At 42.5% G+C, this 11,703-nt stretch overlaps 2 protein-coding genes across 2 annotated transcripts; one reads left to right on the top strand and one right to left on the bottom strand.

The window, feature by feature from the left end:
* The first annotated feature begins 375 nt into the window (after window positions 1-375).
* LOC123409568 (COP9 signalosome complex subunit 6) lies at window positions 376-4,420 on the top strand. The gene is made up of 9 exons (XM_045102432.1): window positions 376-841; window positions 959-1,047; window positions 1,894-1,987; window positions 2,948-3,009; window positions 3,117-3,195; window positions 3,315-3,407; window positions 3,576-3,676; window positions 3,764-3,819; window positions 4,020-4,420. The coding sequence occupies exons 1-9, from the start codon at window positions 487-489 to the stop codon at window positions 4,102-4,104; spliced, it is 1,014 nt and encodes a 337-aa protein (XP_044958367.1). The 5' UTR covers window positions 376-486; the 3' UTR covers window positions 4,105-4,420.
* Window positions 4,421-5,928: 1,508 nt separating this feature from the next.
* Window positions 5,929-9,625, bottom strand: LOC123408847 (F-box protein At-B). The gene is made up of 4 exons (XM_045101887.1): window positions 9,386-9,625; window positions 9,098-9,303; window positions 7,813-7,912; window positions 5,929-7,504 (listed from the first exon to the last, which is right to left on the bottom strand). The coding sequence occupies exons 1-4, from the start codon at window positions 9,602-9,604 to the stop codon at window positions 6,164-6,166; spliced, it is 1,866 nt and encodes a 621-aa protein (XP_044957822.1). The 5' UTR covers window positions 9,605-9,625; the 3' UTR covers window positions 5,929-6,163.
* Between the last annotated feature and the right edge of the window lie 2,078 nt (window positions 9,626-11,703).

The raw sequence follows: 11,703 nt of genomic DNA, 5'->3' as shown, positions 1-11,703 counted from the left end.
ATTAGTATGAAAATAAAAAATGAAAAAAATAGTAAATAAAATAAAAAAGAAAAAAAACCCGAAGAAAAACCAGTCCTGAAAAAATCTAAATGAAAAACCCAATCTAAAAAGCTTCTGGAATCTTCACAAAACCAGAACCCTCCTCCCCCTCCTGATGGGTCCATGACTGAACGCTGCAGGCGCCGGTTAAGAAAAATGCACTTTAATCGAAGCCTGCAGCGTCAAATAGGATTTGCCGCAGTAGATTGGGTCCGTTTAATTGTCTGGCCCGATTTACTTAACCACACCTTTCTTCCGGCCCAGCGAGCCTAGGTTATCCATCGGGGTCCAACAGGTGACCACTGTATACAAGCCCGAAACCTAAGCAGGCACGCCAAAGGACAACAGCGCAAAACCCCACCACGGACCCTCGCCGTCGCTGTCTCCCATCTGGCCGGCGCTAGCTAGGGCACCGGTCGCCCTCCCCCTCCCCCTCCCCCTCCGACGATGTCGACGCCCTCTGATCCAGCGGCGTCCGCCCAGCCCCCCTCCACCGCGGCCACCTCCAGCAGCGGCCTCACCTTCAAGCTCCACCCCCTCGTCATCGTGAACGTCTCCGACCACTACACCCGCGTCAAGGCCCAGGCCTCCTTCCCCGCCGAGACCCCGTCGCCGGGAAAGGCCCAGGCCTCCTGCTCCGCCGAAGGCTCCTCGGCGCCCGCGGAGCCGCCGAGGGTCTTCGGGTGCGTGATCGGGGTGCAGCGCGGGCGGACGGTCGAGATCTTCAACAGCTTCGAGCTCGTCCTCGACCCCGTCACCGGCACGCTCGAGCGCGCCTTCCTGGAGAAGAAGCTTGAGCTCTGTAAGCCGACCGCGAATCTCGTGTGTTTCTAGGGTTTGGTGACGCCAGTATACAGGAATATAATTTGGGGTTTGTGCGTGGTCTGATTGGTTCTTGCTGCAATTGTGGCTTTTGCAGATAAGAAGGTGTTCCCTGAATTCTATGTGCTGGGCTGGTACTCAACTGGAAGCGATGTGCAGGATACTGACATCCTAATGCACAAGGCTGTGAGTACTTACAATCCCGTTTTCAAGTTCCTAATCCTCGAGACTGACAATGTGTTTGGTTCTTGCTCTTGTTACCAAAAAATGTGCAATTGTGATTTGGTGTGATGTACTACTCTTGAACGTGGTTGGTTTTTTTATCGCCGTGTGGAAAGAGGAGTAGAGAACATTGCGGGGTAGAGGACATGATTTCTTGTATTGCTGTGCATAGTGTGATTTTGTTTTTTATTTGTTTGTCAGTGTTTTACTGTGCGTCATTGCATTCCATCCATGTACCTGCAAAATTGAGGAAATGAGTTGCGTAGTGCCTATGGAAGTATGGGAGTTCTCTTGTTGTAGTGTTATAATGGGTGGTAGAAAGGATGATAGGTAACCATCCATAAACCAAGACCCCCATATGCTTTTGATGAGGTTCAGTTTGGCTGTAGGATAAACATAGATAATTTTGTTTCAGTCTTTTGTGCAGATTGCATATTACATCTGTCCTCAATCGAACCTATACAACTGTTGCAAACTCTTAAGTCCACATGTATGGACCAGCATTACCTTTGAAACCGAATCAAGTTAACACCAGATGTAAAGTATTTTTTTCTACATGTTTTTTTTATGTCAAAATGGTGCACGGCCTGTGTCATGGCCCGCAGCAACATGCATTACTTATATTGACATGATGCAGAGCTAGTCTCAAGCTCTGGTACATTGGTCTTTTTTGTTCAAGTGCATCACCAAATAAATAGAGACCATACTGGGAACTCGCTTTTGAGAGGAATATTGCTTTTCAACATGGATACTATCTGCTGTATGTAATATTCATTTGCCTCCATGTAACTTTGTTTTTCTATGATCTAGCTGATGGACATTAATGAAAGCCCTGTCTATCTTCTCTTGAATCCTGCAATCAACCACTCCCAGAAGGATCTCCCTGTAACAATTTATGAGAGTGGTAGGTAAATCTGATCTTAAATTTCTATTATGATTCAGTGGTGATATTGGCATGTCTTCTCTTTTGGTTCTGCATAATTGGTCTTATGTATGATGTGAGCCAACCTTGGTTCATGTTGAAACCACTTAGGGCGGCAGATGGAATGGCTTCCAGGGGATTAGGGTTTTGAAAGCGGGAGATAGGAACATGTTGAAATGAGACTAATGAGAGCACAGTTGAATTTACAGCCCTCTTGCTAACATAAAAAATAAAAATATGAGAGGACTAAGAGAGGTTTGGGAGCTACCAAATAGACGAACCTAACCTCCAAAGACTTCAAAACTTGGAAGCAAACTGAACTCATCCTCTATCTCTTTGCTCATTCTCTGGAGGTACAGATGCCTACATCGGAGAGACTCAACTAAATTACATATGATACAACTCTTATTTCTTTGTTGACTACACCCCTATCGATCGATCCAATGTCTAACATACTATTATTATTAACAGCATGCTTTACTTCCTAATAATTGTCCTGGATAACGAGTTCTGGTAGGTGTTGCTGCTGTTGGTTTCCTTGAGCCATACACCTGCCAAGCCATGAGCTATAGTGCCATTTGCTGCTCTTATGTGCACTCACCTGACTTACCCATGTTCACAATAGTATAACTTCATGGTTTTTGTGTATGTTAGGAAGCAGGGCCATTGCCTTGTTCAATTGATCATGAATCATTTTTTAATGTTCGTTGTATTGACCTTTGCTTTAGGGTGCACATCAACTATGCATGCTGTTATATAGTTTTCTTAATATAAATAACAGTTTGTAGCCATCACTATTATTAGTATGGTTAGCCCTTAATTTTCTCGCTTCTGATGTTTCTGTAACTAGTTTGGAGTTTTTCGTTGCGTTAATGCTCTTTTCCTGTTCACTTTCCCATCTGTGCTGCTAATTCTTTCTTTATCACCTTTGTAAAATTCAAGAGTTGCATGTTATCGATGGGGGTCCACAGCTCATCTTTGTCAAATCAAATTACACAATTGAGGTTAGTTTTTCCTTCTCTAATCCCTTAGGGTTGATCTAGCTATGAATTTGTTTTTCTAGTTCTGATTTATTGGTAGGAACGCTTATCACATGTACATTTGATTTAAGACTGTAGAAGCAGAGAGGATATCTGTAGATCATGTTGCCCATCTAAAACCATCTGACGGTGGCTCTGCAGCAACTCAATGTAAGAATCCTTTGGTGAACATCATTTTAGGATCTTGGATAAGGTCATAGAGTTATACAGTACTTGTACTACTGAAGGCACCATTTTCAAACAAAATACTAACCGACATGTTTGAGCAGTGGCTGCTCATCTTACAGGAATACACAGTGCCATCAAGATGCTCAATAGCAGGGTTCGTGTTATCCAGCAATACCTTGGTGCCATGCAAAAGGGTTTGTCTTTTGCCACTGATTTTATGTTCTAAATCTTTCTCCAAAATGTGGCTGCTGTTTATCCACGTGCTTTAAACATAGTCCCTCGGTATATATTTGCCAGTTGCAGTGTCTTTGAACTAATTGTGTAAGCGCTTGTCAATCACTAAATCTCTTCCATGACTGCAGGTGATATTCCACTGGATAATTCACTTCTTAGGCAAGTCTCAAGCCTCGTAAGAAGACTGCCAGCTATGGAATCGGAGAAATTCCAAGATGATTTCTTAACGGTAGGTTAACTCACCATTTTGTTGTGTATTTAACTGCTTAACTAAAGCTTGCATCTTATGATACCGTGATATTCCCTTTGTTTCCAGGAATACAACGACACCCTCCTCATGACTTACCTTGCAATGTTCACGAACTGTTCAAGGTATGCCTCAGTTTCTATCATGAAACCTGCTGATAAGAAAGAATGTTGCATATAAACAACAGAGTAGAATAAATGAATTTACATACATCCACATTGAAGTTATGTGTCAGATGCTCCTTTTGTGGATATCGTATTCCTCTGTATCCTCAAATCATAATTTGTTGATGTTGGTATTGATGGTACTCTTTGGTGACTTGCAGCACAATGAACGAGTTGGTCGAGAAGTTTAACACCACGTATGAGAGATCCCCTGCCAGGAGAGGAGGCCGAGGTGCTTTCATGTAGATCGGTTCCAACCGTCCTGCTGCAGCTGAGGTTTTGGTGCTGGTTATCCGTGCTGAGATTTTGAAAATAGTTCCCATATCTAGACGCAATTTTTTGCGTGCAATCAGTTAGGTCCGGCAGTATCTGAGACTTTTCAATCTTCTTATCCTCTCTGGGTTGGATTAATGACTCGACGTGCCTGGGTTGATTGATTATCCCTCTTGTCCCGAAGTTGACATGTAAAGTTCGACTTAATAGATGTTGCTCAAGTTAACTCGTATCTGGGTCTTATCCTGGCTTCTTCAAATTGGTTATGCTCAGCAAAATCTTGAAATCCTCAAGCTGTGTCATTATTATTTTGTCTATTGTGAAAAGTACTTGGTGCAGCATGCCGATGTATACACAGCGCACACAACTGCTTGAAACAAGCATTTAATTCCAATGCATCTTGGTGGGAGACACAAGGGATTCGTGTCAAAAAATCCTTCATAAGCGCAGGAAAAGTAATTTGCACAGTTAGATGTATAATCTCAAATCATATCATATCTTTTCGTACCTTTATAATCCCACATATCTCAACCTAAATCCAATTAAGATAGATGGCTGTTATGCGTCCATCGGCTGATCTAAAAAAGATCAGCCGGGCCGCGAGCCATCACATCCTGTGTCATTGAGGGGCTGAGCCATGTTCTTCATTTTTGTGAAAGAGGTAATGTTGCAGAAACATTTGTATTATAGATCATCTCGTAAAAATCTTTGCAATAAAGGTCATGTTGCAGAGAATTTTTACAACATAGGTCAGGTTATAAAAAAAATCTGTCTTTTTACAACATAGGTACTGTTACGAAAGAAACTTTTGCAACAAAGTCATGTTATAAAAAACTTTTGCAACATAGATTAGGTTGCAGAAAAAATTATTTGTCTTCTGACAACATAGGTACTATTGCGGAAGAAATTCTTGCAACATAAGTGATGTTGTGAATTTCTTTACAATGAAGATGATGCTCCAAAAACATGTCCGCCATTGCCAATGCATGTCATAGCAGGACCGCCATCGTTCGCTATTGCAAACGAATGTTATGTTTCTGAAACAAATGCATGAGCCTGGAAAAGAAGAAAACGTGTGGCTCATATGCTTCGTTGGAGAGATAAGGAAGGGATATAAACTGTTTAGTCCCTGATCACGTGTCAATCAAAAGTGGGAAAAATCTGTCTTTTTACAACATAGGTACTGTTACGAAAGAAACTTTTGCAACAAAGTCAAGTTACAGAAAACTTTTGCAACATAGATCATGTTGTGTATTTTTTTACAATGGAGATGATGCTCCAAAAACATCGTCCGCCATTGCCAATGCATGTCATAGCAGTACCGCCATCGTTCGCTATTGCAAACAAATGTTATGTTTCTGAAACAAATGCATGAGCCTGGAAAAGAAGAAAACGTGTGGATCATATGCTTCGCTGGAGAGATAAGGAAGGGATATAAACTGTTTAATCCCTGACCACGTGTTAAGCAAATGTGAAGCAAAAGTGGCGAGTTTAGTCCCTGATCACGTGTCAAGCAAATGTCGAGCAGAAGTGACAACGGATGCTCGCATGATAATGTTGACCCAAATCGATTCCCATCAAAATTTCCCTTCACACATCATATTTCAATCTCAATCCAATCAAAATTTTCCAACACAACTTGCTAGAATAAAGTTATCCTCGTTGCAACGCATGGGTATTTAGCTAATACTCCCTCCGTCTGAAATTATTTGTCACAGAAATAAATGATGTATTTTAGTTACGCGTACATCCATTTCTACCCATTTATGCCACAATAGATTTGGGGCAAAGGAAGTATAAAATAGAATTTGAAAGCTGCATATCTAAACTCCTAGTACAAATCCACCCGTTCATTACAATACAACATGAGAAAACCAAAGTCAAGAATTACAACATGAGGAAAACAAACGGTCCAAAGAATTGTGTTGTTACATAATGGAACAGAGCATTACAACACCAACCAAAGAATTGTGTTGTTACATAATGGAACAGAGCATTACAACACCAACCGCAATGTCACGAAGAATGCATATTACAGGGTGCGAACGTCAGGATGGCACTGGTTCCTGCAACCCATCTCACAGTTACTGCCACATATCGTCAGCCCTGGCTTCCGCTCCAGGATCTCCGCTACAGTCGGACTGCCCCCACGACGTTCCAGCACGTTCTTCCCGACGCCGAGCCACCGCAGGCCTCGGAACAGCGGCAGGTCGACCAGGGGATCAAACAGCCTCAGGAAGTTGCGTGACAGCCTGGTGCAGTAGGAGAGATCCAGCATTCTAAGGGTGCTTTTGCCAGAGCCATGCCGGTCCAAACCTAGAGTCTCGAGGCATGGATCGGTGATGAGCACGCAGTTTCGGAGACACAGGCTGCTTATCCGCTCGCAGTTCTTGGCAATCAACGTGACAGCTCTGCCCGATATCCTTGGCACGTTCCCAACATCAAACGCGGCCAGAGTTTTGTTGATGGTGCCACTCCCCAACAGCAATGAGGCTATGCCGTTGTTGGTGATCCTTCTGCAACTCCTCAAGCATAAGGAAGATATTGGGCAGCTCCCGTTACCGAGTGCTGACAGACCTGCATCGGTAATATCAGCTCCCGCAAGGTCCAGTAGAGTTAGCTTGGAAAGCTGCGAGATGGAGGACAGGCCAGAGTCTGCAATGCTCCTGCAACCTGACAGATCAAGAACCTCCAAGTTGGTGCAGGATGACAGAGATATTGCTGTTTCGCTGGTCAAGAGACCGCAAGATAGCAACCTCACTTCTGTGATCTTTGTTGCTGCCTCATCAAGATCAAGGCACGTCAAATCTGACAAACATGAGGCGGTACTGACCTCAAATTTCCTCAGGTCCTTGCAAGAGTGGAGAAGGGCTGCATATCCAGCATCTCTCACTTTAGAGAACCCACCAAGCCTAATGGTTTGGAGTTGCTTGCATCCTTCCGCAAGCATCAGCAGCCCAAAGTCGTTTACCCTTCTGAAGGTGGAGGAGCAACCCTGCTTACCGCGTGTAAGAGATAAATGTGTCAAGTTCTGGCATAAACCAAGTGCTTGCAGCCCAATATTGGTCAGATCATTGTCCAGATCTGCTTCACTTCCAGGGTTGTCTTCTAGGCAGAGCTCAAGTAAGTTTGAGAGACTTCCAGTGATGAAGGTAACAAGTTCATCCGTTATTATGTCCAGAACTAAAGACAGTGATTCTAGACTGTCACTGAAGGGTGTCTTCAGAGATGAGCTTATAGGAAAGAGTTTCTTTGCCTGCCAATTGGCTATAGGCATTAGCAATAGTACCTTGATGGTACTAGGCATAACAGGCACCAAAGAATCGAAATCAACAGAGCCTGGAGCTAGCAGAGGGAATTTCAGGGAAAGATTCTGCATGCATAAATTTGGAAAGACAGATTAGGTATATACACACAGCAACCAAATTAACTTATTCCAACAGTAATTACTCAAAATTCACGGCTAATATTACTTAACCTTATATATATATATATATATATATATATATATATATATATATATATATATATATATATATGCTTTAGTACTCAAAGACTGCTTTTCTTTTTTTACTTAAACTGTACTCAAAAGATGCTAATCTAAAAACTATTCAAAGATGCAATTTCCATCTTTCTAAGTTCAGAAGGGTATCATGTTCATATGTGACAAAGACACCTCACCTCCAAATAATCACATCCTTTGAACATGTGTGCTATGGACTTACGGCAGATCACAAAATGTTCACTGCCGCTCAAGTTTGCCATCTCCAGTGTAATTGATCTGAATAAATACAATATGCTCAGACTTCTCAGGATTTGGTCCAAGATGAAAACAAAACATTTTTTAGAGAACGGAAACTTAACCAATCACTATGCCAGGTACAAATCAAATTTCCCTAATGCCCATCCCACCTGGGCAACAATAAACCTTACAATGCAATAATATTAGGCAACAGTTCACAGCGCCTAATCCAATTTCTCAAGAAATATACTGTTATGAAATTAGCTTCCATGGCTTAGTGCCAATAATAACTTCCACAACTAATACCATGGCCGCTTGGCTCCACTAGTCACAGTACCAGGTCAAGAAGCATAGATATATGTAGGCTGAGATATCAGTTTTGGGACTCTACCAATATAAACATAATATTTCATTTTGTAAATATCATTTTCGCACATATCATCCGATTTGGACTGAAATATTGACCAATATGAGCGATATGTCCACTGATATAGACTGGTATGTCGATGAATACAATTGTTTAGCGAAAAGCAGTGGAAAAATATTATATACTGATAACTTCATTGTATTATGAAAGTCATGTATAATGTTTTGTAGAAACACATACATAACGTATTGTCTTTAATCTTAGAGTGAAAACTTTGTGAATCTGTCTTAAATAGTTTTTTAATTAACAAGTTAATAAACTAGGAATCTAAATTTATTATGCTAGACGACAAGAATAATGAAAACAAGAATAATGTAAATTTTGTTTTCACTAAAAAGATGTTTTTGAACAAGAATAATGAAAACAATCCAGATATATTTTCTCTGATATATCTACATATCGTCTGATATATAACCCGATATCCGACATCCAATATGTTGAACCCAATATACGACATGTTGAACCCGGCGATTGTTGACGAGGTTCAACCAAAACCTACATCCCCTGGGATCTCTTCTGTTCAGTGGGCACTCTTCCCTGGTACTATTTGATATCCTGACAAACTCGACACGCACGAGAGACTCTGGTCAGACCCCCTGAAATGGCAAGTCAGACCGCTCTCTGCGTGCTGAGTCCACCTCTCTCTCGGTTAGACACAGCATTGTCCATATAATTGAGGCCCTGCCTACTTCGTGTTCGACTCAAACATGACTTTTAGGCTTTAGCCCTGTATCAGCTATTACCACCACAAGTCCAACTGTAATGTAAGCAAACAAGCAATTGCTGAAGAACCATACCTCAAATTGGTGCACCTCTCACCAATCACCACAAAGAGGTACGGGGAGAACGAGGAGCACTTGAGCAGCGAGAGCTCGCGGAGGCTCTCCTTCGCAATAGCAGCGACTGCAGAGTCATTGAGTAGGCTGCAATTGACGGTGAGGTTGCGGAGCTTGCCATTACCGGCAAGAATCCTATTCGCGATAGTATTCGTCGGCGTAAACGCCTGCAACATCGACCAAACCCCAGGTTGAAGGGAGACCATATCTGGCGAGAGGCGGGGAGCGTGAGAGAGGGAGGAAGCTCACCGAGAGGTCTAGGGATTCTACGGAGGATAAGGCGGCACCGGCGGCGCCTCGGAGGGCGCGGCAGGATGCTGCGGCGGAGCAGGCAGCCTCTAGCCCCACCCGGCCAACGACCTCCACCAGGAGCGCTTCGGGGAGGATGTCGACCAGGCCTCCTCCGACGCTGCCGGAGGCCTCGCCACCGCCCTGGCCGTCGCCGGCGCCGCGAGGCTTCTTCTCCATAGCTCCTTCCCTGTTGCTTTCAGACCTAGAGTCAGATGCGCGGAGACCGTCCCCGGATATACCACCACGTCTCGCGGGCCCTCCGCGTGGGTATGACATCTGGGCCCGGAGTGAGAACACGCCACCGTCCTTCGTTTAAAACTTTTATTAATCGGTACTGTTCTAGATGAGGAAATAAACCAATAAACCGGACCTGCTCAACTCAAACGGATAGTGTTTTTGTTTTTTTTTTTGTTTGGATTGTTAGCCGATCTAGTCGTATTTTTTTTTAAATGGATCGATACATGCATCCAACGAAAAATAAGTGAATAACAATACTGTGATATTAAAATAATAGAAGAAAGACGGGTGGGGATCGGTCAGCGAATTAAATAAGCAGACACAACCACATGCGTACACCAAAAGGACGCGCGTGCATCCGCTTCGCGTCCGCGCCGACACATTTCACTTCCAAATTTAAACCGGAAATGGATTGTCACGAACGCGAAGCGGACGCATTTTGACAATGAATCCACGTGTTGGATGTTCACTTTTGTCGGCGTGGACCCAAACGGACGGCTGCAGACGAAATGAGTGGTCCTATTGAAGTTGCTCTAAAGGTTAGCGCTAGTATCTGAGTTTTCAAAACATTCCATGTGTGGTGGCTGCTCAATGAGTTGCAAAATGCATGATGTTATGGACATCCACATGTTTTTGTTAGCATGCCAATAAATGTGTGTGTGCATGCGTGTGTCCATGCAAAATAAAACGGACAATGTCTCATCGATCTAAGCTATGGTCCATCCGATTGATTGTTGTAGATCTTTACATAAACTTGACTCTGCTTCGATTTTTTGTCGCGCGTGGTCGGGTTTCCGTTCGTGTCCGGTTGTCAGTCCATTCAAATCAAGCATGCTTTTTTTAGGCATATTTGTTGTTCGGCCTTCGCTTTGTTGTTTGCTAGTCGTTTTCATTTTTTTGGCGTGTCATTTGTAGAAACGGAAGAGAAACGGGTGCTTCGTTTCCTATCTCTCTTATCATTTTTATTTTACGCCCGCCTTTCTCCGTTCCTCCTCTTCCCATTCTTCTTTTGTCTTCCATTAGTGTTGTCCCGTGTAGGACAAAATCGACTGAGGACTTATTTGCTCTCGCGGAGTGAAGAGATGCCCCACAATGGCAATGAAGTGAGCTTTTGCCCCCCTCTTCTATCTTTTTATGGGTTCCTGGTTTGAAGTGTAACCTTAGCATTTCAAAAAGCACCCCTCTTCCCGCTATCGTTTTTTATTAGGCTTCTTTACATCCTCTATCTTCCTGTTTGTTTTTCGTTAGACCAAATCCATCGGTCGTTTAGATTGGTTTGTGTTCTTGGGAGGGGTGGTAGTATGGGGGTGGTATAGTGTTTATTGAAAAATTAACAGGCCCGCAATAGATGCATGGTTAGGACCATTTGGGAAATCTTTATTAAGAGGTTTCATTTCAAATCACTAGAAACCCTCTGTCTCCTTTTTTATCCGTAGAACCCTTTAATATTAAGTTGATTTTTTTAAGTTTTCTTAAGTTGACGATGGTAGAATATAACAGAACATGTTTAAAGTTAACTATAGTGTTGGAAATATGCCCTATAGACAATAATAAATTAGTTAAGCTATTCATAATGGGGAGTATCATATACTAGCATTATGCATATGATACTAGTGCATGATATTACCTTCATTGTGCATACTATCATAGAGTAGGATCATATATGGTGTTATTTATTACCATGCATGACTCAAAGTAGCATAGCATTTAACATGATACAGTATCTACCTATGTTACTCTAACTCTCTCTCTTCTTTAATTCTCTGTCACATCAGCGTGTTTGCTATTAGATACCACCACTATGGCCAGCCTTATTATCATATTTCCTTGTTCATGATAAGTGTTTATCGTTCATGCTAGAATTTCATTATCCGGAAACTTAAATACATGTGTGGATACATAAACAACACAGTGTCCTTAGTGAGCCTCTACTAGACTAGCTCGTTGATCAAAGATGGTTAAGGTTTCGTAACCATATATGTGAGTTGTCATTTGATAACGGGATCACATTATTATGAGAATAATGTGATGGAAAAGAC

Source organism: Hordeum vulgare, chromosome 7H (assembly GCF_904849725.1).
Source record: "Hordeum vulgare subsp. vulgare chromosome 7H, MorexV3_pseudomolecules_assembly, whole genome shotgun sequence".
Lineage (NCBI taxonomy): Eukaryota > Viridiplantae > Streptophyta > Magnoliopsida > Poales > Poaceae > Hordeum > Hordeum vulgare.
The sequence above is the reverse complement of the archived record's forward strand: the minus strand, read 5'-3'. Positions and strand labels throughout refer to the sequence as shown.